Raw genomic sequence first — 27,618 nt, forward strand, 5'->3', positions numbered from 1 at the left:
GCTTTGTGTTTTCCTTTTTAACCTGTGAGAGGCTGCAGTGATATTTGGTTGTGCAAAGCGGCAAAACTCCTCTGAGGGAAACCTAGAGTCGAGGTAAGCGACGGAGAAATCAACAGTTTTCTGCCCAAGAATACGGGTTAAATCGCGTCAAATATTGATTTGGAGACAGCCGTTTTTACAATACTGTACAATCGCGGGATAAGTGGCAAAGATAATCGTTAGAGTGTGTGTGTGTGTGTGTGTGTGTGTGTGTGTGTGTGTGTGTGTGTGTGTGTGTGTGAGTGAGAGAGAGAGAGAGAGAGAGAAAAGAGTGTGTGTTAGTGTGAGATAGAGAGAGTGAGTGTGAGAGAGAGACGGAGAGAGAAGAGAAGATTATGTGTTAAATAGAGAGAGAAAGCGTGTGTGTTTGGGTTTGCAACTCTACATTATAGGGTCAAAATATCCCTTCAAAGAAACTGAAACAGGTAGCCTAGTGCATCCCACATTTTCAACTAACATTATAACATTATAGTCATTATTTGGCCTTTAGAAATCTATACTTCTCTTGGTTAAGAATTTCTTATAACCTAAAGTATCTATACTTGAGTAATGAATGTGAATATTTTTGACACCTCTGTTTATTGCAATTAATAGTAATTATAAAGTCCAACCATATGTAGACATATTATGGTGTTGTAGATATTTGCCTATAGAGGTTCGTAAAGATAGGTTATTGACATATTTTGTTATTGATGATTTATCCATGTTAAGGCCTATATTGTGAAAAACAGTAACGTCTTTCAATATACTTTAGCAGATTTACAGGCTTTTATCATTTATCCTGACTCAAATAATGTGTTTCTAACAGCAAACACTCAGAATAAAGTGAGATGATCTGCTGATGATCCTGAATGGCTTGTTGAATGAGTGTTGATAGTCTGAGGATCATCAATATTAACAGATCTGCTGAAAACACTCTTTATTTCATGACAATAGTTCCTGTTTTCTCCTCTTTTATTATGCTGATGTCTTCAGATCTCCTGTAAATTGACACTAACTCATGTCATTAGTGTGAACAGACTGTGAGAATTTGTTGGTCACTATAATGTAGCCTATTTTTATTTCTTTTTATGCTTTCAACTTTTTTTCTTATCATTAATTATATTTGGAAGAATTTACATTTATTTTAATTTGTTGTCCATGAGCATAAAAATAAACTCAATAACTTTGAAATTTTGGCAGATTACATTATCATTGAAGCTCCACCCACTGTATTTCATCATCAGTGAAGCTCCTCCCACTGTAATTTATCATCAGTGAAGCTCCTGTAACTGTAATTCTCCAATAAATGCTTGTAAATTCCCATCAGCTACAAGTATAGACGAGCATCAGGAAGAGCTGAAATCTGCAAAGACTGAGTTTATTAAAGAGGACAGTGAGAACATGAGTGATCCAGAACCCTGCAGAATGAAAGACACTGAAGATCCTGAAGAACAAAGAGGTTGGTGTTTATTCTTCATTCATTCATTCATTCATTCATTATGCTGAAGAACATTCATGTTAGGAACATTCAAGCATATAATAACTTTTAGATAAACAGATAAACTATGAAATGGCTGCAAAAGTAGTTTTTAAAAAAAAAAATGGTCGGTAAAGTTTCATATCAATTGTCAACATCAAGTCAAACTAAATAGCTTTATTTTACATGTATTTTATATATGGTTTACAATTTGTTAACAATGTTATCAGAACGTTGACCTAAACTGTGCAATTTTTTACAGACTTGTATAACAAATAATAATAATTTCAAAATGTACAATCTATTCTGCTTTACTGCAAACATTTGTGTTCTTTCTTGCAGGGAAATTTAATTGATCTTTTGTTTCTTGAACGGGCCTTAATAATTCAAACATTTTAGAAAGATTTGAATGAAATTTAGTTATCAATCTGTTGGTGTCAAAATATGCCAGTATAGTTTATTTTAATGTTCATTTCACGTTAGATAATTATGTGATCAAACACATTTAAACTGTAAATTGCAGGTTAACCACCACAACAAATTAATGTGTAAATAAAGTGCTCAATAGGTATAGCCGCGTTTTCACTGCAATTACCAGGAACTATTTGTCGCAGGAACTTTTTTCACAGGAACTTTTTTTCCCCAGACCGCCTGCTTACTGCGTTTACACCGCATACTAAAGTACCGGTCCAGGGTGGGAAGATGACGTTGAACTGCGTGCGACTGCTCTTCCTAGCCTACGCGTTTGTTTTGAGTTTTGTATGGAGAAGATTCAAGCGCTTTGCTGCTTTTTTGTGTGCGATTGGTTTACTAACGAGGTAATTAACAAAACAGCAAAAAAGAGACGAGCACCCAAAGCGTATTCATAAAGCTCATAATGCTAGATATAAAAGTATACATTTGTTATCAGTGGACATTGACCGTGAGCTGGATGGGACGAACGCGCGCCATCGGGCAGAAAAAATAGCGTGTTAAGAACCAATCAGCATGTTCAGCGTACAAGTCCCACCCCGAAAATTCCTGAACTCTAAAAAAGTACTTCCTCGCCAGCAGGGACTTTCTGGGGAGGAAATTTTTTACCTGGAACTTCATTTAGACCCTGGTTCCTGCGGTGTAAACACACCGAGTACCACCCCAAAGTTCCTAGTTCCTGGGGAAAGTTCCTGCGGTGGAAACGCGGCTTATGTCAACATTTCTCTTAAAATGCGTCAAAATAACATTTATTGGGGTTTCTTCAAAGGTCACATATTTTTTTTACAATTACTTGGTGATAACGTCATAAGAGGGACCAGCAACCTGGATTACAACGTTTTTACATGGTTGTTTGACTTAAGCCCAACTGCCCCCATCACCCCAACACAATGCTAATGAAATACGCAACAAGCTTAAAATGTTCTAATTTACTGATGTACAAGTAGTATCTAAATACAAATTAACTATGTACATCTAATAACATAACAGCAAGTTAAAAAATAAAGAAATAAAAGTGCAGCTTTGTCATAACTGGCATGGAATTCAAAAAACAGAAAATAAAAGTGCAGCTATCAAAATGTAAAAAATAAAAGAAGAGAAATCCATTTGGCAAGGCAGGTCTATTTAAAATAAAAATAGACATAACATAACTGTGTTTGATATGGGATTAAAATGATGGGCAGTGTATGAGATATAAACTAATGAATAATTATAAATATCAATCAGAACATGTGAGCGGAGAGTGCATTTCTGAATATTCCTCGACTGGCTTATTCCGCTCTGGTGGCTCGAAAATATGTGGAATAACGGCTGCCTCTGACTAAAGTGTTTTCTAGTCAACTAGTAGTTGTTCCCTTTCGTTTTCAAAGTTGTTCCCTTTCCTTGTGGTTTTCAGGCCTACCAGACCGATCTGCTGCAGGACTCCGGGCCACCAAGCAATCTTTTGTTCCATCAGTGATATGGTGGCCACGGAGAGACATCTGTGGCTCTACCAGGCTGACATCGGGGAGAAAGGAAACTTTTCTCCCCGATTCGCCGGTTTCGTTTTCCAAGCTTTTCGGCCCTTCTGTCGAGACGGTGGTCGATAATAAGTTCAGGGAGGGCGCATTCTGCTGCGTTTAAGAGCTGCATAACGTGGAGGTCCTCTGCCCAGCCACAGGCAGGCGGAGGGGCCTGGTCTGTCATGGTCTGAGGATCACAGACAGACCCAGAAGACCATTGTGGCTTCCCGTGCTCCCCCTCCTCCCAGTAGGGGGAGTAGGACACGCAGGAGGCGTAACTCCTGTGGGAGACAGGATCTCAGGTCCTGGTTATGAGCTCCCACATGCTGTGGTTGCCGGGTTACAGGCCTCACCAGGCCTTCCTGGTTATGAGCTCCCACATACTGTGTTCGCCAGGTAACAGGCCTCTCCAGGCCTTTCTGGTTATGAGTTCCCACATGCTGTGGTCGCTAGGTTACAGGCCTCACCAGGCCTTCCTAGTTACGAGCTCCCACATACTGTGGTCGCCAGGTTACAGGCCTCACCAGGCCTTCCTAGTTACAAGCTCCCACATACTGTGGTCGCCAGGTTACAGGCCTCACCAGGCCTTCCTGGTTATGAGCTCCCACATACTGTGGTCGCCAGGTTACAGGCCTCCTGGTTATGAGCTCCCACATACTGTGGTTGCCGGGTTACAGGCCTCACCAGGCCTTCCTGGTTATGAGCTCCCACGTACTGTGTTCGCCAGGTAACAGGCCTCAACAGGCCTTTCTGGTTATGAGCTCCCACATGCTGTGGTCGCCAGGTAACAGGCCTCACCAGGCCTTTCTGGTTATGAGCTCCCACACATTGAGGTCACCAGGTTACAGGCCTCACCAGGCCTCCTGGTTATGAGCTCCCACATACTGTGGTCGCCAGGTTACAGGCCTCACCAGGGGCCTCATTTATAAAACGTTGCGTAGGATTTGCGTCAGAAGTGGCGTACGGATGAAACATAGGACGTGCGTACGCACAGAAATATTCGGATTTATAAAACCGTTCGCACGCACATCCTACGCATTTTTCCCTTCATAAATCACAATCAATTCTAAATGTAGTGCAGCTTTTGCGGCTTCATGTCACGCCCATAGTTGCCCATAAATAGTCCGTGAAACGCCCACAAGTTAATATTCATCAATTGCGAAATCATGTTAAACACAGAGAGGAAATAAAATATGTAACTTTACTCAATGTGAAGTAGAAGTTATCGTTGGCAAAGTGGAAAAGAGGAGAAAATAGCTACTAATGCCAAAAAGGCACTTGAGTGGCAAAAGGTTGCAGACGCCGTAAATGCTGTAGCCTCACAACCTCGGACTGTGGCCGAAATAAAAAAGAAATGGTCGGACATCAAAGTCGAGGCAAAAATGCGTCCAGTCATTAATTCAATTAGAGAGGTGGCCAAGGAGTTGGGCGAAATCAAGACTGTCCTAACTGAAATAAACTGCATAATGAGGGAATTCTTGAATAAATAATATATTTTTTCCACACCTTTTGTTGTGAAGATGATGCGTTCACTCACTTCCATTTAATTGCCACATCTTCTAAGAGCTCAAGATCAGCCATTGTGCGTCATTAGGCTACGCATTGTGATGGGGCATTTTATTTACATCCATTTCATTCTGCATCTGACAAGCTACGGATGTTATAATCTACTTGAAAATGGGAAATAATTCAGCGCAAATGTAGCCTAATTTCTTGCAGCTTTCTGAATGGTTGAGACACGTCATACGTTATTTTATCAAAATAAAAAAAACTAAAGGCATATACAGGGGTTGGACAATGAAACTGAAACACCTGGTTTTACAACACAATAATTTGTTAGAATGGTGAGGGCCTCATTTTGCATCCAAATACAGCACCAATTGACAGCTAGAAGTCCTTCACAGTGACCAGAGGGATTATGAGCCGTTCCTCTTCCAGAACAGTGTCCAGGTCACTATATGATGCTGGTGGACTCGCTCTTTCAAAACACCTCAATAATATTCAGATCTGGGGACGTTGCAGACCATGGGAGATGTTCAACGTCACTTTCATCTTCATCAAACCCTTCTGTCACAAGTCTTGCTGTGTGTGTTGGTGCATGATCATGCTGATACACGGTTTGAGCATCAGGTGCTCATGATCCTCCAGAAGGGTTTGGTAGTCCTCGGCAGTGTCGTGTCCATCAAATACAATCAGGATTGTCATGATATTGGAGCTCAAACCATCACTGATCCACCCGTGCTTCAATCTGAAGATTGGCCGCCAGGCATATAGATGTGAAACCTCCAACATTGGCCAGTGTTTCAGTTTCATTGTCCAACCCCTGTACATGAATACCATGATTCCGTAGATTATCAAAACAACGTTTCCCAGTGGACAAATAATATTTATCGATCTATCTATATATCTCCCCAATTATCTATCTATCTGACTGACTATCTAATTGCTATATCTGCTCCGTTAGACAGACATATTGGCGAGAATATCAGTTTTGTACATTATTTCGTTCTGTTTACCATCTTATTTATGAGGATAAACTGCATACCAATATTATAGCAGAAAATATTTCACTTTCTTTTTGGAAATAGGCTATGTGTTAATTTGCATTTCTGTTACAGATCGATGAAACGGGTGTTCGTGTAATTTAGGCTGTTAATTGTAAGACTTGCTTTGTGTCTTCGTGTTATTTATGTGAGGCAGTATTGCAATTTATTTTACACGACCGTCTACAGTTTCACACACTTTCACGTGTTTTTTCCAACTGCCGACGGTGTCGGCATTTCTCATTTCACCTGTTTTTGTGCATACGCCTGGGTCAGAGCTTGCGTGAAGGACCGCACATTTTACCGTCAAGTTTTTTTTTTTATAAATACCAACTATTCCGTAGAGAGTGGCGTACGCCTTCTTTTGTGCGTACGCAACGTTTATAAATGAGGCCCCTGGGGTCTCATTTATAAAACTGTGCGTAGGATCCTTACTAAAAGTGAACGTGCGCCCGAAAGCCAAAAATGGCGTACGCCCAAAAATATTCAGATTTATAAAACCGTGCGTACGCCAGAACCTGCGCAGAAATCCCTTTATAAATCTCAGTCAGTGGAAGAATGCGCGCACATGCGTCTCCTCCCCGAAATAACCATATATGGAGCTTTCAACGCCTAGTTTAAATATGCATATCCTCATCTGCATATCATTTGCATGTGATTATTCATCCACGTGATACCATGTTAACGTACAAGACGTTAGGAAAATATGAAATACAGATGTGCCGTGTCTGCTATTATCATGATTAGCAATTATCTCTAGTTAAAACACAGCATGCCAGAGGGAAAGTGTTCAAAAGCATTGCATCCACAACAAATATATATTTCTATTTATTGAATATTTTTTTTGTCACTTCTTATGATTTCATGTAGTTTAAGTGTTCAACTCCATTAATGAGAATGGCATATTTAATGTAAATGTTTATATCAGAAGTAAAACATAGTTTAAATCATTATTTCATTTATTTAAACTGTTATTGAGAATGTGCACTGCATTAGCCTACTCATGAAGATTTACTGTTCATCTGCCGTTAAATTATGTGCGTCAGTTTCACTAAACGGCCCAACGCGCTCTCTGCGCGGACTCTTAAGAAGGGATGGATATTGATTTCAAGTGATTGGCTTGGTGAGTGAAATTTTATTTGTAGGCTATTTTCTTTTTGTAGCTTATAGATAGGCTATAATTTTCTTTAGATTTTCGGTCTAAAAGTGACCAAAAAGACATTTAACTATAGCTCACCATCGGTGTCTCCCATTCCCTTTGTCTCCAGAGTGTGCGTACGCACGGCTCAAAGTTTGCTTAATGGTGCGCATATTCTCCCGTCAAGTTTGTTTTTTATAGATCACAAACTTTGCATGTAAACTGGCGTACGTACGTTTCCAGCCCCGTTTTGTGCGTACGCACGCTTTATAAATGAGACCCCAGGCCTTCCTGGTTATGAGCTCCCACACATTGTGGTCGCTAGAGTAAAGGCCTCAAAGGGGCCTTCCTGGTTATGAGTTCCCACGTACTGTGGTTCAGAGTGAAGTACACAAACCCATACTTCACCTCTTATTGTGGTAAGTCACACGATGAGATGTCATGTGTACTTGCTAAAATCCATTTCTTATTGTGGTAAGTCACACGATGAGATGTCATGTGTACTTGCTAAAATCCATTTCTTATTGTGGTAAGTCACACGATGAGATGCCATGTGTACTTGCTAAAATCCATTTCTTATTGTAAGGCAGTGTTGTAGTCGAGACCACCTCACTCGAGTCCGAGTCGAGACCGAGACCAGAGAGAGTCGAGTCCGAGTCAAGACCGAGTCCATAGAGAGTCGAGTCCGAGACCAGAGAGAGTCGAGTCCGAGTCGAGACCGAGACCAGAGAGAGTCGAGTCCGAGTCAAGACCGAGTCCATAGAGAGTCGAGTCCGAGTCGAGTCCGAGACCAGAGACGGTCGAGTCCGAGTCGAGACCGAGACCAGTGAGGGTTGATTACCTAATTTACTTTTATTTACTTAGAGAAATCCTTTTTTTTTTTACTGAATTTACTTAGTTTAAAAAATATGATCAGTTTAGGGTAAAAAGGCCTGTTAAAAGTAATTTTATTACAATTTGTCATGCGCAGTTGCGCACTAGAAAATCACCAATCACTGGGCGTGTCAATCAATTTAAATAAATATTTCATTAACATACATTAATAATCATGAAAAATATTTTGAATTGAACTCGAGTGGACTCGGGAATAAGTCCGAGTCCTAAAAAAAAATGTTCGAGTACGAGTCAATTCCGAGTCCAAATGCACACGAGTCCATGACAAGACCAAGACCATTAAAATATGGTCTCGAGACCGAGTCCGAGACGAGTCCGAGTCTCGAGTACTACAACACTGTTGTAAGGGTCACGCGTGGTACGCTTTGGTCCCTTCTTATGTGGCTTAGACCCTGGTTTGTCGTTTAAGTAGGCTACGAGGACGCCTTTCTCTGGCTAACTTCCACTTGGTGGAGTAAGCTCCCACAGGTTGTGGTCACGGGGCTGGGTCTCACTGACCTTCCTGAGTACGAGCTCCCACCTAATGTGGTCGCCAGGTTACAGGCCTCAACAGGCCTTCCTGGTTATGAGCTCACACATATTGTGGTTGCTGGGTGACAGGCCTCACCAGGCCTTCCTGAATTCAGAGTGAAGTACACGAACCCATACTTTACCTATTATTGTGGTAAGTCACACAACGAGATGTTTATGTTTATATGTTTATGTTTATTATTTTGATCCCCATTAGCTGCTACATTAAGCAGCAGCTATTCTTCCTGGGGTCACAACATTTTAACAAAAACTTAACATCAAAGCTGTACAACAATAAAGACAGATACAGAAGTGCACACAACATCATAAATCATCAAACTCTCTCACACACACACACACACACACACACACACACACACACACACTAAACATAACATCAGAATACAAGCTCTTAAATATGCAAAATATTACCACTCTCTGGGTACAAAAAAAAAAAAAAAAATATGAAAATCACATTTCAATTATTATAGCTCATTGTCCAGTCATTATTAATTATAAAAATTACAATTACTCCAAAGTAAATAAATACAGTCTCAATTTTTTGGAAAAACCAACATTGTGACTCTCTGAGACCAAAAATAATGGGAGCGAGTTCCATGCCACCACTGCTCTGTAACACGATGTCCTCTGAAGTTGATTAGTTCGACAGACAGGTAACAAGAAACGCCCTTCACTTGATTGACGAGTGGAATAAATATGAACGTCACTGAAGAAGGTCAATCTACCATAAATAATTTCAGGTGCTTTAGAAATAATTATATTTTTTAAGAATTTAATAAGAGAATAATTAATTCTACTTCTTACATGAAGCCATGCTAACTGATTATGCATATCTCTTACACTTGTTCTAAAAGAACAATTTAGAACAAGCCGACATGCTTTATTTTGTGCAATCTGTAATCTGTTTAAATTGTTCTCTGTAGTTGAAGCCCAAATAATGGAACAATAGTCTAGATGACACAAAACTATTGATTCCACTAAAGTTTTCCGTATACGAAACGGTATACATTTTCTACAATGACGAACTGTGGCCATACTCCTGCCCATTTTATTCAATATTAATTTTATATGAGCGTTCCAGGTCAACCTGCTGTCCACAATCACCCCGAGCAATTTGGCCTCCGCCACTTGTTCAATTATCAAACCACCAACTGACAAATTCAAAACGGGGGAATCTTTTAAAAGATGATTAAGATGAAAAGATGTCTTGTGTACTTTCTAAAATCCATTTCTTATGGTGAGGGTCACACGCTGTATGCTTCGGTCCCTTCTTATGTGGCTCAGACCCTTGTCTTTCCTCAGGTCCCACTTTAAGAGTTCTTAAGAGCTAACTTCTGGAAGTAGCTCCCACTTGGTGTGGTTTTTCAGGTACAGGCCTTATCAGGTCTTCCTGAAAGTAAGCTCCCACAGGTTGTGGTCACCAGGCTGGGTCTTACTAACCTTCCTGAGTACGAGCTTCCACCCGTTGTGATCGCCAGGTTACAGGCCTTACCAGGCCTCCTTGGGTATGGTATGAGCTCCCACATATTGTGGTCACCAGGTTACAGGCTTTACCAGGCCTTCCTAGTCATGAGCTCCCACACACTGTGGTCGCCAGGTTACAGGCCTCAACAGGCCTTCCTGAATTCAGAGTGAAGTACACAAACCCATACTTTACCTATTATTGTGGTAAGTCACACAACAAGATGTCTTGTGTACTTTCTAAAATCCATTTATTAGGGTGAGGGTCACGCGTGGTATGCTTCGGTCAATTCTAGATGTGTCTTTTGTCGCAATACATTACAACAGGCACTTCCCTTGTTCAAGATATCTCCCACAACTGGTGGTTTTAGATCTCATCATTAGACCTTTTTCGAAGAAAATTACATTATGGGTCTGTCGGGTTATTGGCCTCTGGCTTTCCTGAAGGATGAGCTTCCCCATGCTGTGGTCGTTGGGTTTCAGGCTGCACAATGTACGGCCTTCCTGACATGAGCCCTCATGTTTCGGAGCTCCCCACACAGGGGGTCATCTGGTCTTAGGTGTCATTGACCTTCCTGATTTTGATCCCTCTCTTACTTCCTCAGTGCTCAACAGCGAGCACTGGGTGGAAACTAGTGTATTGAGTGAACGATTCCCGTTGTTTTGAGGTTGAGTCACACTCTCCGGAGGATCCCGTCTCTGTGATCCAAAACTCTATGGTTTCTGCCAGCTTCGCAGGCCTTCAGTTTTTGGATGCCTTTCCTAGGCAATTTCCAGAGGTTCTGTCTTGGACGGACAGGCTATGGCCACACTGTGTGTCTTAGTACAGATCACCAGGCCAGCCTGAGGGGATTTCAGGAGGAGTGTTCTCCTCAATAGTGACTGGCTGGGGGTCTCTTTGGTCCCCTAGCCATACTCCCTAGAAGTGCCCCTTCTATTTGGAAGTTGTGGTCCTAAAGCCTTTGAGCTCGCCCAGATTTACCCACGTTATTACGTTCTGTTTTTTCTTGGTTCAGTACCTTGGGCTATGACCGGTAGGGAGTGCTGACACTGACAGCTCGATGTGACGTAGGGTGAGTGGTTTCAGTGTTCCTTGGAATTACTGGTTCTGACAGTTGTCACTGCCTTTTCGGCATGCACTCCCCTCAGCATGGCAGAGTGGGTATTTCGTTCCCCATAGCGTCATTCGACGCATTGTTGAGTTCCCTTCGACAGGGAACTTCTCAGGTTACGACTGTAACCTATGTTCCCTGAGAACAGGGAACGAGACAATAGTCTCGTTGCCATGCCTCGGGGCCTGCCTGCAACAGTCCCTTCAGACGATAGGATGTTGTCATTGTTTCCCTTCTTATACATACAGATTGACGCGCTCATCATTCAAGCTGATGATGCACGGGCTGTCGCCGGTCAACATGATTACTGTGAGTTGATATTTGATTTCAGACACCTGTCACGCCTGAGGCGTTCCCCATAGCGTCATTCGACGTATTGTCTCGTTCCCTGTTCTCAAGGAACATGGGTTACAGTCGTAACCTGAGACGTTTATTAAGCCATTAGTGGACAAATCGCCCCTTTATATTGATTTAATAAGTTAAATAGGCTATACAGGATAATGATCAAATAATGAGCCGGCAAAAGTGAATGTGTAAAAAAATAGCAAGGAGACATTTAATTTAAATATTAATTTACTAAGAAACTTGTTTTTTCTGTTTCGCTGCAAAGATGAAGTTGACGATGCGAACTCACCATGAACGAATAAAGAAATAAGGGCATTTTCCTCCCACACTTTGAGCGGTGACACCGGTAACTACCATCTGTAGTTAGGGGGCCCCTAGTGGCAGCGGAGCTTATAGGGAGAGCCGGCTCCGTCTCTCCCTCTCTGTCGTGCATGCGACCGCACTAAACAGAACATGCATATTCACATAGCCTTTCGAAAACCGGGACATTCAGTGTCCCGGGAGAGTGCTTAAATTTCCCAGGACAGGTTATTATAAAGAAGGACAATCCCGGTAAAACCAGGACAGGTGGCAACCCTACTAGCAACCCATACTCTTCTAGATTCCTACTGTTTGTGGCTTGACTATGGAGAACGACTGGGAGACTGAGGAGGTGGGAAACCATCAAATTCTTGATGGACCACAGCCCTACAAATTTGAACCAGTCTAGCGTGAGAGAGGGGAGGAAATTGCCAGAAATCATGGCTAGCCAACTTGCCGTTAGACTAACTGTAACTCTTGGCTTGGAGTCCCTTTTATTACGTCACGCCCAGCCTAGTGAAAGGGTGGGGAGAAAAAAGTACCAACGTTTCATAATATACCCACCATTTTGGTATAAAAAAAATGACAAAACCACATTGTATTATCTTCGTGAAAAATGTAACCTGCAATTAACACTTTAAAAGTTCACTTTAACTGAGTGAAGTTGAAGGAGGAGAGAGAAGAACTGGGTGAAGTGAAGAAGGACAGAGAAGAACTGATGGAAGTGAATGAGAAGAGTGAAGACTAAAAAGACATATTTAAAGAAAACAATAGCCAAGAAATCTTTCACCTGCACTCAGTTTGGAAAGAAATTCACACACAAATACAATTGTGAGAGACATATGATCACCGTTCTCATGCAAACAATGTGGGAATAATTTCAGTCAATCGGGACACCTTAAAGCTCACATGATGATCCACACCGGAGAGAAGCCGTTCTCATGTGATCAGTGTGGCAAAGCATTTCTCTGGGCATCAGACCTGAAGACACACCTGAGAATTCATATGAAGGACAAGCCACATTCATGTTCTGTGGGTGGAAAGAGATTTTCACAGCTGTCAATACAGAAACATGGGATTTTTGTCTATAATGATTTTCAACATAATAACTGGAAGATCAGTGTATCTCATTAATGGGAAGTTTCGTGGATCTATAATTGATTTGTAGAAATACATAAATTATTGTAGTAGTTTATAGCAGTTGTCTGTTACTTCTGGGATAATTTTTTTTTATCTCCATTCATATTTCTCTCTTTGAATTATTAAGATTATTTACAACATTTGAAAAATATTTTTTTTTCTTTCATTTCAGACCTGATGGAAGTGAAGGAGGAGAGAGAAGAACTGAGAGAAGTGAAGGAGGAGAGAGAAGAACTGAGAGAAGTGAAGGAGGAGAGAGAAGAACTGAGAGAAGTGAAGGAGGAGAGAGAAGAACTGAGAGAAGTGAAGGAGGAGAGAGAAGAACTGAGAGAAGTGAAGGAGGAGAGAGAAGATCTGAGAGAAGTGAAGGAGGAGAGAGAAGAACTGAGTGAAGTGAAGGAGGAGAGAGAAGAACTGAGAGAAGTGAAGGAGGAGAGAGAAGAACTGAGAGAAGTGAAGGAGGAGAGAGAAGAACTGAGAGAAGTGAAGGAGGAGAGAGAAGAACTGATGGAAGTGGAGGTGGAACATCATGTCAAACCTGAAGAAAATCCTTTCAACTCAAAGACTAAAAAGACATTTTTAAAGAAAAGAAGAGCCAAGAAATCTTTCACCTGCTCTCAGTTTGGAAAGAAATTCACACACAAATACAATCGTGAGAGACATATGATGATCCACAGAGAGAAGCCGTTCTCATGCAAACAATGTGGGAATAATTTCAGTCAATTAGGACACCTTAAAGCTCACATGAGGATCCACACCGGAGAGAAGCCATTCTCATGTGATCAGTGTGGCAAAGCATTTCTCTGGGCATCAGACCTGAAGACACACCTGAGAATTCATATGAAGGAGAAGCCACATTCATGTTCTGTGTGTGGAAAGAGTTTTTCACAGCTGTCATATTTACATAAACATCAGAAAACTCACACTGCTGTGAGAGAGTACATGTGCTTTGAGTGTGAGAAGACTTTTGCAACAGGGAAAGATTTAATCATACACCAGAGAATTCACACTGGAGAAAAAAAATACAAGTGTTCACACTGTGACAAGGGATTCAGTCGGTCATCAGATCTAAAAACACATGAGATGATCCACACTGGAGAAAAACCTTACAAGTGTTCACACTGTGATAAGAGATTCAGTCAGTCAGCAAACCTGAAAAAACATAAGAGGATCCACACTGGAGAAAAACCTTACAAGTGTTCACTCTGCGACAAGAGATTCAGTCAGTCAGCAAACCTGAAAACACATCAGAAGATCCACACTGGAGAAAAACTTTACAAGTGTTCACACTGCGACAAGAGATTCAGTCTGTCTTCACATCTGAAAACACATGAGAAGATCCACACTGGAGAAAAACCTTACAAGTGTTCACACTGCGACAAGAGATTCAGTCACTCATCATCTCTGAAAACACATGAGAGGATCCACACTGGAGAAAAACCTTACAAGTGTTCACACTGTGACGAGAGATTCAGTTACTCATCATCTCTGAAAACACATGAGAGGATCCACACTGGAGAAAATCCTTACAAGTGTTCACACTGTGACAAGAGTTTCAGTATGTCTTCACGTCTGAAAACACATGAGAAGATCCACACTGGAGAAAAACCTTACAAGTGTTCACACTGCGACAAGAGATTCAGTCACTCATCATCTCTGAAAACACATGAGAGGATCCACACTGGAGAAAAACCTTACAAGTGTTCACACTGTGACGAGAGATTCAGTTACTCATCATCTCTGAAAACACATGAGAGGAGCCACACTGGAGAAAATCCTTACAAGTGTTCACACTGCGACAAGAGTTTCAGTCACTCATCAGCTCTGAAAACACATGAGAGGATCCACACTGGAGAAAAACCTTACAAGTGTTCACACTGTGACAAGAGATTCAGTCACTCATCATCTTTGAAAACACATGAGAGGAGCCACACTGGAGAAAATCCTTACAAGTGTTCACACTGCGACAAGAGTTTCAGTCACTCATCAGCTCTGAAAACACATGAGAGGATCCACACTGGAGAAAAACCTTACAAGTGTTCACACTGTGACGAGAGATTCAGTTACTCATCATCTCTGAAAACACATGAGATGATCCACACTGGAGAAAATCCTTACAAGTGTTCACACTGCGACAAGAGTTTCAGTATGTCTTCACGTCTGAAAACACATGAGAGGAGCCACACTGGAGAAAAACCTTACAAAGTGTTCACACTGTGACGATATTCAGTGTGCCAAAAAAAATCTGAAAACACATGTAGGAGTTGAGGGTGAACCAAACACAAATGAATCTCCCATGGGATTCATTCCAACAGAATTCAACACTCCGGACCTAAGATCAACATTCCAGAACCATAAAGATCCCGGTTCCACCTAGTCTACACTAGCCAACAAACCCATTATGCTTAGATCACATAGAAGTCATGTAATTGTTATAACTATAAGATTTGTGAATGAAAGTGTATCATGTTTTTGATCAGTAAGATCATATGATCTTGATTCAGAAAATGGCTTGAGTGAAATCTGTGTAAATTGTTTGGTGTTCTTTCTTGTAATAGTCATGTCTAAACTGTATCTTCTGTACTCTGCTAAAGCTGGAGAGAATGTGGATCCTAGATAACAGATGATTTACAATGAGAGCTGAAGGAAATACCAACTCTTCCAGGAGGCGGGACAAACATTTGAGTTAAAAATTCTAGACCCGAACAAAGGATTGGAGTCATCTTGGAGTTATCTGAAAGTTGTGCTGGAGAAGCATGACGAGTAACCCGATAGACAAGAAACAATGTAGTAGACTAGCAGACAAACGAACCCAAACAACATCAGGAGAACATCCATGGGTTAAACAGCTTCCATTCAATGCCATCCAACAACTCGTCTAACTTTTCTTTCCTTTCTTAGCTTTCTTTTCTTTTCTGTGAGAGTCTCGGTTCTGAGTTAATTTTTGCTGCAAAGTTTCGTTAACTCGTTTCGATTGCAAAGCACTTCGAGTTCGAACTTAAACACTTTCATCCATTCGCCAGCACACCATGTGATTGGCCGCCCAGAGACATCTATCCAGGCACGAGGAGACCGCCAAACAACGAACCAGGGAAACGCCCTTTTATGCCGTCAAGCAAGTAACCTTGAGACTCTTAACTGAACTGGTGCATTGAAATAAAATTTAATAACCTGCATACGAAACGATAGAAAGGTTAAATTAATGATTGATGGTTCGTTCAGGTCATGTCATATAAGTGCATATAGAAACTTGGGATTTCACCATCTCACTCTTAAAACTCATTCTTTCTCACTCTTTCTTTCTGCAACTCGTATGAATGAGTGTGTGCGTGTGATTGTGTTAGATATTAGATGTGTTAATTGAGAATAATCAATAAAGTCTTGTTTATGTTTTAAAGAGAATCGTTCTTGTGTTATGTGCTTACAGATTTAATGTCTTGAACTGCTGATCTAAGTTACCTTGCTAATAAATAGTGTTTCACTATAGTTTGGATATTTATATCTGCTGCAGAGGTTATAGTTACGGCCCGTTCGAATGAATGCTGAACGAGTCATTTGACTCTTTTAAGATTCCCTATAAATTAAAGGTGCTCCAAGCGATGTCACATGTTTTTTAGGCCAGAACATTTTTTGTCACATACAGCAAGCATCTCCCGACTATCCGCTAGATGCTTGTCCCCTAAAAACACTCTAGAAAAAAACGCGGTCTATGCAGACAACCCAGGCTCCATAAATGGCAACAAAGACAAATTGTGGCAACACGCTCCACAAAACATAACAAACTGTTCCAGCCAATAACTGACCAGAAGGCCCTGGGGGTGGGGTTTGGGGGGTGGGGTTTGGGGGGTCAGTACATGGATGAGGAAGAGGGAGGGTGTCAGAAATATAAGTCTTTTTAGTCTCGGCTATGTCCATTAGGCCAAAGAGTGTAAAGGCTCTATGAAGAGTTTATGCTTCGCTTGCACATTCCTCTGTATGTATGTGTGTAAGTTCAAACATCTGGAGAGTTTCTCCCTCTCCCCTTTCTGTTCTTCTTTCTTTTGTTACATATAGAAGGTCTTCTAGGATCCCTAGGTTCCCGAGGGTATTTTCAACGGATATTGACCATATTTGGACTTATTATATAAATGTTATACAACTTATATATGATATGGTATGAGGTCATATATAATTCTATAGGATAAGACCAGATAACTCCCCTTGATATTTTCATATATATATCTGCATGTCACATATGGGGAGGCTGAGCTATCTTTTCATGCTCCCCCAGCGCTGGTGATTTTGATCCTGTATGGTCTGTTCACAACTCAATAAAAGGACGTGGAGGAAAAGGCACTTGTTGGAAGTCTTTCATTTCTAACAATTTGGGGGCTCGTCCGGGATTTCTCCAAACGGTAAGAATTAAATTTTTTCTCTTTTAAAAAGAAGGGAGAGAGTTGATTCTTACTGTTTGCTGAGAAAAAGTTATTGTTTTAATTTTAGTGCCGTGAAGTTTTACCATATTTGGTAAAATCCTCGTAATCGATTGGGAGAATGGTTATCCTTGTGTTTGACTTAATGCGGGAAGAGCAAAAAAAGGAGGTCTGATCCCCATCACTATTTTTTGTTAAATTTCTCCTCATATCGTTGCGGGATGACGTCGTTCCTCGCGTTTTCTTTTATAAAATGCGTGGGAAGAGCACAAAAGAGAATTGCTACCTCTTTTGATGTTTTGGGTTTGACCTCGTGTTTTGATAAATACGGGATGAACAGAGGAAATTGATCACTCTCCCCTGTTTTTTAGGAAGTATATTCGCGAGATATTTCGAATAACTCCATTCATTTTTTGAGGTTGTGAGTAGACTATATGTGGCGGGGGACACGAGGGCAGTAAGGGGGGTTTCTTAAAGAATTATAATTAATAGTATTGCATCATCGAAATTCCGACTACGCCACCCTGGGAATTTCACCCAGAGAATTTAAATTAGCCTCTACAAAAAGGCATACACAAGTTCGTATCACCCAAAAGAGTCAGAGACATGGGTTGTCGTACAAAAATGAGTTTTATTGACAAATCTTAAAAACGGAGCAGTATAAAAAAGGATATAAGACACTTTGTCCGAATTCAATGAACCCCTAAAGGTTTAGCAGCAGGTCTAAACAGGGACGAGAGACACAGAGGCAGAGAGTCGTAGCGTACCACCGACAGGTGCAGAACCACTGCACTGTGCTCACACACACACACACAGGGTATATGTCAGATTCAGAAAATAATAAAAAGAAAAAAAAAACACTTTGATAGCTGGAAAGATTATTAACACCTAAATCAAAGAAACCAAAATAATTACAATGAGTGAATTGGATTAAACAGTTAGTTGACACTAAATACAAATGCCAACAGCAGCAAAATGTATAAAGAAATAATTAAAGAAAATAAACCAAACTTCAGTCAAGATTATTAATAAAAAAAACAGTTCAGGCAGTTGGGAGCAAAATAACACAATCCGAAGAAATGAACTATTATTTCAAAGAGAAAATTGAAAAAATAGATAATTCAACTTTGGAAGCAAAAATCAAATGAACAAAACAATTAGAAACAAAATGAATTAGATCGAGAGAGAAACAAGGATTACAGTTCAAAAGCAAAATCAAATACATGAGAAAACAATTAGAAACATCCAAATAAATTAAATTGAGAGAAGAGCAGGAATTACAGTTCGAATTCTAGCACCAATCTCTACAGCTAATATCAGTTCAAAAGAAAATGAAAACTATGTGACAGCAAAAAAAAAAAAAGAAACTAAAGAAAATATAAACTGAAGTCCCAAATTACGATAGAATCAGATGACAGTTGATACAGTCGACACGGGATTAGCGCATAAGTGAAACAGGACAGCACTGTGGCTATAAATGAACACGGAGCCCCCAACTGGAATGTGGTCCTTTACAGACCTGTAACAGGGCCCTATAAACAACAAGAGTGTTACTCTGCTAGATAAATTCTCCAACTGAATACATGCGCAAAAAACTACGTACCGATCGTCGAGGAAAAGGAAACGTAGCTTTCTCTGGAGAGGAACTCAGGTTCTCACCACTGAGACAGGGTATTCGAGCCCGTTCTCATCCCAAAGTGCCATATAGGACGCTTTTGCAAAAGCGTAAATATCCAACGCACATGGCTCCCTTTAACGTGAAATGGGACGCAGATATATTTGGGCAGAAGGCGCCCCCTAGTGGTCTAACCCTTACCCTACACCTTACCTAAACTTAACCCTAACCGAAGCGTCTCATTAGACGTTAAAGGGTGCCATGTGCGTTGGATATTTACGCTTTTGCAAAAGCGTCCTATATGGCGCTTTGGGATGAGAACGCGTTGGGTATTCGTTAGGACACATCCTTAAAAACAAACTAGCACTTTAAAAACACGCATTTCAAAAGAGCACGGTTAGCGAGAGATTAGTGAACTCTCCCTACCTTCCACATCCAGTACACGCATCCAGTACACGCAAACAATGACGAACAGTAACGAGCTGGTGCTGCGGAGGACAGCAGCACGCTCTCCAAAGAAAAACAGCGTTTCTAAAAGAACACACTTCTCGTAACTACACTTCAGGAGCTAAAAAAAAGAACAGCAGTGCATACTCCTTACCGGTTCGGGTGCTCACATCCGGTTTCCGGGAGGCAATGACGGGAGCGCGTTAACGACGCAAGTCAAGCCTGACGAGCGATAACTGCTTGACTGTTTTAAAGCCCAAGAGCACATATGATAGGCTAGACGGGCCATCGATCATAATGAAGAATTAAGACAGAAACGCCCTTCCTGCCACATATACATAGGCCTAAAAAAAAATTTTCCCCTCTTCTATTTTTTCCCTCCATCTCTTTGTTTCCTATCTGTACTAACAATTTGCCTTTGTTTTCCATTTGACTATTTTGAAATTTGTTTACTCTGAATTAGAGGAGAAATTTTTGTGTGGCTTAAAATGGGAAATAAAATAAGTCCGCCGTTAATTGATGAAACCCCGAAAAATTTTATGATTCGGAATGATCAAGCATTTTTCACAGAACCATATCTATCAAATTTAGCTGGCTGGTCAGCAGGTAAAACACAGCTAGATCCGTTTCCTCGTGAAGGTTCGTTCAAAGGTGCATACATGCAAAGTGCTAAAGACATGATTTTTGGAAATTGGGGTGATCCAAATTGGGATTTTGATTATATAAAACGATCCTATAAAACGTGGGAAACGATGAAAAAATACTGGAATCGCGGACCAGAGATAGATAAAACTGCAGAAAGAAATAAAGATCAAAAATCGTCTCCCTCCCAGGGTGCACTCAGTGCGCAGCCTGAGAGACGCAGACCGCTCAAAATCCAGTCACACAGAGTGAGAGAAAAAAAAGCTTCTCTCACACTGCCGATGTAAGCGTCACCCACCCTCCTAAATATGAGTCCATTCAGACTCCAGCAGTTTGTGAGACGCCTGTGAGAAATAAACTGTATCCTGAATTAAAGGCTGCGACTACGTTTCCTTTTGTGGAAACTTCAGACGGCTTTAAAGTGCATCCGTTGCCTCTTGTCGACGTTGTAGCTATTCGCAAAGAACTTCCAGATCCGACTAAAACTCCACATCAGTATGTTTCAGTTTTGAAGCGACTGACAGCTTACAGTCAATTGACAGGGCGTGATTATCGTTTTTATATTAACTAAAACACTCCCGGCTGAAATTACTGAGGAAGTATCTGTTACGTCCAATACATGACACGCCGCCGGCCCGTAGTATTCTGATCAGAGATTCAGAACCTGTTGATTTGTCGCGATCTTTTCGTGGAGTTCGCGTGATGGATGATTACGATGTTGATTGGGTTTGGGCCAATGCAGGTAAACTTCAACTTTTTTTCAAACAATTAACGACATTCTTGATGAAGTTGTCATCTGCTAGACAAGACATCTCCCATGCAGCTAATACGAAACAAAAAGCTGGCGAGAGTCCAGTAGCTTTCTTTAACAGATTTAAACTCGAAGGGGGTCTCGCCCTGGGTGTAATTCAGAGTAGAACCGCCACTGAGGCTATGAGGCTATTTTGTTAGCAACTGCTAATTTAACGTTGAAAGTAACTTCTGTTCTTCATGGCCCTACTGTACATTTGCACAGATTGCTAACGCAAGGCGAATTAGAGAGTGACGACCACGACTGCCTGACCAGGATCCAAACTTCTACTGCCTGCAGGCCAGACGTTTCTACGTCTGTCCTGGAGGAGGGAAAGCATTGGTATATCGATGGATCCTGCTTTAAGCCAAATGACAGTACATATTTGTGCCGTTACGCTATTGTTGAATTACCTGATAAAGTAATTGAAGCGCATTCACTGCCATATAAATCAGCACAAGTTGCAGGACTGATTGCATTAAAAAGAGCTTGTCAATTGGCTAAAGGTCAGTGCATCAATATATACACTGACTCCAAATATGCCTACGGTGTAGTCCATGATTTTGCTAAATTGTGGGAGGAAAGAAATTTCAAAACCTCCGACGGAAAACCAATTTCGCATCATAATGTTGTGGCTGAACTGATTAGTGCAGCACAGCAACCATTGAAGCTTTCAATTATTAAAGTAGCTGGTCATAAAACAGGTGAATCTGATGAAGCCACAGGAAACAGATTTGTAGATGAAGTAGCAAAATGGGCAGCAAAAGAAGCAATATGTAGTCCACATGTAAGTGAACAAAGAAATGAAGTGCCGATGATGAATTCGTCGTTGATTAATGATTTGGGCCCGGTTCCCCAAAAAGTTCTTATCTCTAAGTAGTTCTTAACCTATTCCTTAACCTCTCTCTTAACCTTATGGGACGGTTCCCGAAACGTTCGTACGCTAAGTATATCTTCTGTAAGTCACACTTTCGTAAGGTTGGTCTGGGTCATTCGTAAGCTCTCTCTTAGTGTTGTTTGAGCTCAAGACGCTAGTCGCTGCCACTGTGCAGCAGTCTTTAGAAACTTAGGGCCAATCCCAATTCTACCCCTTACCCCTTCACTTTCCCCTAGCCCTACCCCTTCGCCTTCCCCTTGACCCTTCAAACAGAGTGGCAATGCGTAGGGGTGAAAATATTCCCCTAAGAAATGGGACACCACTACGCCTCCGTTAAACGTCATTATAAGTCGTCGCTAGCGCCTACGTCACAGGAGATGCGCCAATGTTTATCACAACTTCCAAGATGCCGTCGACAGCTGCAGTTATCTCAGTCGCGTGGGTTACAGCTATTTTCTTGCATTTATCTTGTGAAGTTCGCAGGAAACAACGGAGACGACAAAAATATGTTGCGGGACTATCGTTAGTGTAACCCCTCACACCCGGGTCCCACTCAACCCGCTCCGAGCGGGCCTCGAACCCGGGTCTCCGGCATGAGAGTCAGGCGCTCTAACAAGGAGGCTAAAGACTGCAGCCTCTAGCGTCTGTCGCTAGAGCGCCTATTGAGATCAGGGAGTGAGGTTTACTCGCACAGCAACTACTAGCTGGCCTCCACTACATTAGCAAACTACAGTAATTTTAGCGATTTTTTTACAAACGTTTCTGTGAAGAAACTGACCGTAAATATGAACACAATATTGAATGTAACATAAAGCAAATCATTATTTGTCGTTACAATACTTATTAAAGCCACAAATACTTACATTTATGGGTCTTCTTTTTTGCTTGGGCAGCCATTTTGCGTCTGTAGCCTGGGTTAGCAGTGACACTTCTCATACCCCTTTGTTTGAAGTGTGCTCCCGAAAAATCTTCATTTGAAGGGCTATCTGGCCCTTTCCCCTAGCCCTCCCCCTCCAACCAAAAGAGAATTGGGACAGCCCTTCTCGTGGACGCGCAAAACGGAGGGGAAGGGGAAAGTGAAGGGGTAAGGGGTAGAATTGGGATTGGCCCTTACACACATTTTCAAAACTATTTCACCTTTTTTCAATACTCTACACACAATTCCCAAAACTTCACTCACAAAATGCAAAATGCCTCACATCTCCTTCAAAAATGTAACTGCATTCAAAATGCCTTTAACACATATAAGAATGAAGCATTTCCATCAAATGGCAAACACTTATTTCATAATAGAGCATTTTTTGATACACCATGTAAACATTGTTTTTTTTTTTTCTAAATCTAAAGCTCTTTGGTCTTCCATACGCCTATATCTACATTTCAATACAATGTTCTACAGTGAAAGTAATCTTCTGAGAGGGGTAACAAGTACACTACAATCACCAATGCAATGTAGAAACAGAAAAAATTCATTAGGCCAAACATTCCTGTTGTGTACAGTATACAACAAAATCACATATGTAAACCAAAAGTATATTCTTTATAATACAGTAAAGGACACAATTGAGTCTGTGGGGGTCTCTGTCCATTGTTGGCATCTATTGTTCGAAACAGGTAATCTGACCTTTGACCTATTATAGGCTTATACTACAGTAAAGCAGTGATTGATCAGTAAAACAATTAGAGTTTGCACATATGAGGAGTGTTTGCGTGACCTGGTGAATAATTGTAGTATTTTGATTGCTAGATGTTTTGTGTTTTAGGTAGAGAATTGTGTGTAGTGTTTTAAAAAAAAAGTGTTTTGTGCAATTGAAAACTGAGTCAAAGGCTTAGAAATAGCTTATGGATTTGGAGATTTGATGTGTAGGTTTGTACTTTGAGTGAGAGGTTTCAGGGCTGGAGTGAGACTCATTTTACCCACATGCCCACTTTAGTTCCCCACTGACTATATTACAGTAAAATAATGTAATTAAAACCTCAGTATATAAGTCTGCAATAGTGTGCTCTTCTGTACAGCCTTTGTAACGTTCCCCAGCCCGCTGTGTATTTCTACATGTGTTTGAGAGTCTGAGTTTTCCTTGCTCTTAATTGGCTTTATGCCCAGCTGCACTACTTCCTGAACTTCAGCCAGCTCCTTGTTTCCTGTCTGCCATTATTGGCCAAATTGATTAATTCAGGTGTGTCTGATTATTGTTGCCATGACTACTGAGGTTAAGCACACCTGAATTAATCAATTACTAAATAAAACACCCCTATTTTTGACACGAGCTGACCTGTGTGCGTCTCCCCTCCATGTTAAGGGTGGTGTCCGTCCGCCCGTAACATATTGGGGTGGCGAGCCAGCCAGTGTAATTCATTGTATTTTGCAAAAATATAATTTTCTATTCAGTGCAAAAGCTGTACACGGGGTTTTATAAATACAGAGGTCCCAAAAGTGATCTTGGGTTCGGGGGCATATTATTTTTCCACAGTAATTGTCAAAGAACTTGGGCTATTTGTATATTTGTGTATATTTCTGTTCAATAGGAATAAATTGCAAATAAAGTTCTCATACTGGCCACAGTATGCAATAGGCTATTGCTTTACCTCTCCTCTCTTATCTCCATCTCCTTCTCTCGTTCTTCTTCTCTCAGTCTCTTTATCTTTACCTGTAAACATCCCCTTCCTGAAGCTGAGCTTTGGTAGATGTTTAGTTTTGCCACTTGCATCCTATCTCGTGAAGCTTTGCATTGGGAACACTTTGCTTTGCAAAGTGAGAGCAAATGTTCAATCAAAGTCAAACATAGTCTTCACTGTATACATTATACATTGATTCTTATTAAAGCTACTATTAAAGTTCTCAGTCAAGAGCAGTGAGTGATTTCCTCTGTGTTTTGTTGTTTAATTAACATTAAATAGATAGTTCTCCCAAAAATTGTAATTGTCATCTTTTACTCTCTCAAGTTGTTTTAAACCTGAATAAGTTTCTTTCTTCTGTTTAAGTTATTTGGAAGAATGTGGGTAACCAAACATGTACCCCAGTGATTTCCATAGTCAATTTTTCCCTATGGAAGTCAATGGGGACTAGCAACTGTCTGGTTACCCACATTCTTCAAAATATTTTCTTTTTTGCTCAGCACAAGAAATAATTAATTAATAGGTTTGGAACAACATTACAGTGAATAAATAATGACAGTCCGATAATAATGAATTTTCATTTTGGGGTCAACTATCCCTTTAAGAACGAGCGGCTGCATTTTTATTATTTGGGCTACTGTCACTTTAAGACCTGTACGCGACACGTCACGGAGCATTTGACAAGCAGATTTCTCTAAATTTTCTCGGTTTGCTTTGAATTGAGTTTAGACATAACCAAATGTTCTTATGTTAACCTTGTGTGTATTTGACAGTATTAATACTCGAAAGATAACTTAGTCCAGCAACCAGGCGCTGTTAGACAAGCTTTTAGTGCATGTGCACGTCAGGTGTTCGCGCTCAGAACAGCGCATCAGCACTAGCAGTGAATGACATGTTTAACCGGTGCAAGGCTTTAAAGCACATGCAAATTAACTTTTCTGAACTGATGTAGCTGTTCCTCTGGGAGTATTTGTCGCGTTGTACACTAATGCTTTTGAGACGGAGGTGTCAGGACTGCAACTGACAGAATGCATGATATAGCTGCTAACGTTACATATTTCTACAAAAGCAGTCAGCAGCTTGCTTGGAGCAAGGATCATAGCGCAAATTTGAAATATATCGATATATCGCCCAGCCCTGGTGACCTCCCAGCAAACAAATTTAGATTCTGGGAACGTTAGTTTTTGGTTCCCAGAACGTTCCTAGAACTTTCCCTTAAGGTTAAGGGAACGTTCCCGGAACATTCTCCTTACGTTATAAAAATGGAACCTAAAAATAACCTACATGGAACGTTCCTATAACGTTCTTGTTTGGTTCCCAAAAAAATAACCTCATCAGACCATTCGGGAACGTTAGGGGAACGTTCTGGGCCGTGATGTTCTTGTCAACTGACAACGATACCAGCACGCGAGCGACTGAGATACGAAATTGAGCAGGTGAACAAGCTGAACCAATTAGACATTCTCTGGCTGAACGCAAATACGTCCTTGTTGATACTTTGAAAGGAAATTTCTGTACGCACGTCAGCCAGTTATGGGTTATATATCCTCATATTCTCTCCTTTTCACTCCGGCTGCCGACACCCGAAACCCCCCCCCCACCCCTCTTTTTTTTCTTTTCTTTTTTTTACAGATCTGCATGATTCACGTAGGTCATTTTCAGGTCGGAAAATCCGGAATTCCGGATTAATCCGGAAAAATCACATCCCTGTTTAATGACTCATTAACATCTGTTAAACACCATTTTATTATAATTTGGGTAATGGTATCACTCCACAGTATCTCTCTTTTCTCACTAACACAAGTTAGAATAAGTAATGTAGCATCCTAAAATGGCCACCAACAGTAAAAAAAATATAAAAATAATGTTTAATAAAAACAGTTTTTTTTTTATGATCATTGTCAGTTTCTGTACAAATCTGTAACATGTATGTTAATGATTGAATTACTTTATTGCCAGATTTGTCAAGTAACGAAGTACAAGAAATATTTCGTTACCTTACTTAAGTAGAAATTTTGGGTATCTATACTGTACTGGAGTAATTATTTTTCAGCCGACTTTTTACTTTTTACATTTTCACGCAATTATCTGTACTTTCTACTCCTACGTTTTAAAAATAGCCTCGTCGTTACTCCCATTTCTTTTAGGTATGTTGTCATTCTGGCTTGTCATCATTCAAAAAATTGACCAATAACACGCACGGAAAATAATAGAGTCCCGCCCCCTGAACACACATCGCTAAACTGATTGGCTTTGTGTTTTCCTTCTATCCTGTGAGAGGCTGCAGTTACATTTGGTTGGGTGGAAACGCGCCTAACAGGAGGAATGGCGGCGACTTCAGCAGGACGTGATCGAGGAAAGAGTAATCGACTGAAAGCGGGAGATTCGAAAAATGTAGGAAATTTTGTTTTAGGAGCGGTTGAGCACGACTGCTTCGTGAATGAATCAGACATAGGTAGGTGGGCAGAAATGGATTGTAGTGAAGGGAAAGATGAAGAAAATGAGGGAACATTGAAGGGAGAGTTTCCAAAAGAGAAAGGCAGTCAAGTTAAAGGGAATAAAAGAATAAGAAAAGAAAATGATGAGGGGTCTGAAAGTGAGGAAGAAGGACATGAACAAAATAAGAAGGAAAAAGAGAATTTTATTGTCATAATAAGATTCAATGACAAAGATCAAGAGAGCTTGAAGATTATCAACCCATTTGTTTTAACAAAACATCTGGCTAGTAAGATAGGGGAGATAGTATATGCAAAGGTCCTAAATGATGGAAATTTGTTGGTAAAATGTACAAATGAGGGTCAATTTGAGAAAGCAATCAAAGTAAAAGAGATTGGAAAACTACTAAGAGTGATAAAAACTAGGAGGGTGGGAGCAGGAAATGGAGGAGGATGTAAAGGAGTGATCACAGGGGCACCTATGAATGTAGGAATGGAAGAACTTAAAAGACATCTTAAAGGGGGGGAAATAGTGATAGCGCAAAGACTTAAAACAACAAGAGAAGGAGTGAAAAAGGACAGTGAAACGGTATTGATTGAATTTGAGGGGGAAAATATGCCAAAAAAGGTATACCTTGGCTACCCAGTAAGAATGTATGTACCAAGACCATTGAGGTGTTTTAACTGTCAGAGGTTTGGACATATAGCCAATAACTGTTGAGAGAAGAAGAGATGTGCGAGATGTGGGGGCGAACATGACTACGGAGATTGTGGAACGGGAGTGCAACCAAAATGTTGTAATTGTGGAGGGAACCATAATGTGGCATATGGAGGATGTAAGGTGATGAG

The 27,618-nt window shown here is 40.8% G+C and overlaps 2 protein-coding genes across 7 annotated transcripts in view; both read left to right on the forward strand.

The window, feature by feature from the left end:
* LOC120486165 (uncharacterized) overlaps nucleotides 1-27,618 on the forward strand; it is a 67,366-nt gene that overhangs the window by 32,152 nt on the left and 7,596 nt on the right. The window contains exons 4-5 of one of the 6 annotated variants that reach the window (XM_089129085.1): nucleotides 1,222-1,257; nucleotides 1,289-1,391. The exons of the other annotated variants lie outside the window; for them this stretch is intronic. Coding sequence (XP_088985211.1) covers nucleotides 1,222-1,237 — 16 coding nt within the window. The 3' untranslated portion in view covers nucleotides 1,238-1,257; nucleotides 1,289-1,391. Of the gene's footprint in view, nucleotides 1-1,221; nucleotides 1,258-1,288; nucleotides 1,392-27,618 lie in introns of those variants that run through there. 6 annotated transcript variants of the gene reach the window in all.
* On the forward strand, nucleotides 1,348-15,289 carry LOC148981864 (uncharacterized). The gene is made up of 2 exons (XM_089129042.1): nucleotides 1,348-1,480; nucleotides 13,108-15,289. Exons 1-2 carry the CDS (start codon nucleotides 1,423-1,425, stop codon nucleotides 15,153-15,155), a joined length of 2,106 nt encoding a protein of 701 aa, XP_088985168.1. The 5' UTR covers nucleotides 1,348-1,422; the 3' UTR covers nucleotides 15,156-15,289.

The sequence above is a fragment of the Pimephales promelas genome, chromosome 3, assembly GCF_988280905.1.
Source record: "Pimephales promelas chromosome 3, fPimPro1.hap1.1, whole genome shotgun sequence".
Classification (NCBI taxonomy): domain Eukaryota; kingdom Metazoa; phylum Chordata; class Actinopteri; order Cypriniformes; family Leuciscidae; genus Pimephales; species Pimephales promelas.

Coding starts and splice junctions, on each gene's coding strand:
- LOC148981864 (XM_089129042.1), top strand. CDS start 1,423: ATGAGTGATCCAGAACCCTGCAGAATGAAAGACACTGAAGATCCTGAA. Junction 1,481..13,107: donor AGATCCTGAAGAACAAAGAG/GTTGGTGTTTAT, acceptor CTTTCATTTCAG/ACCTGATGGAAGTGAAGGAG.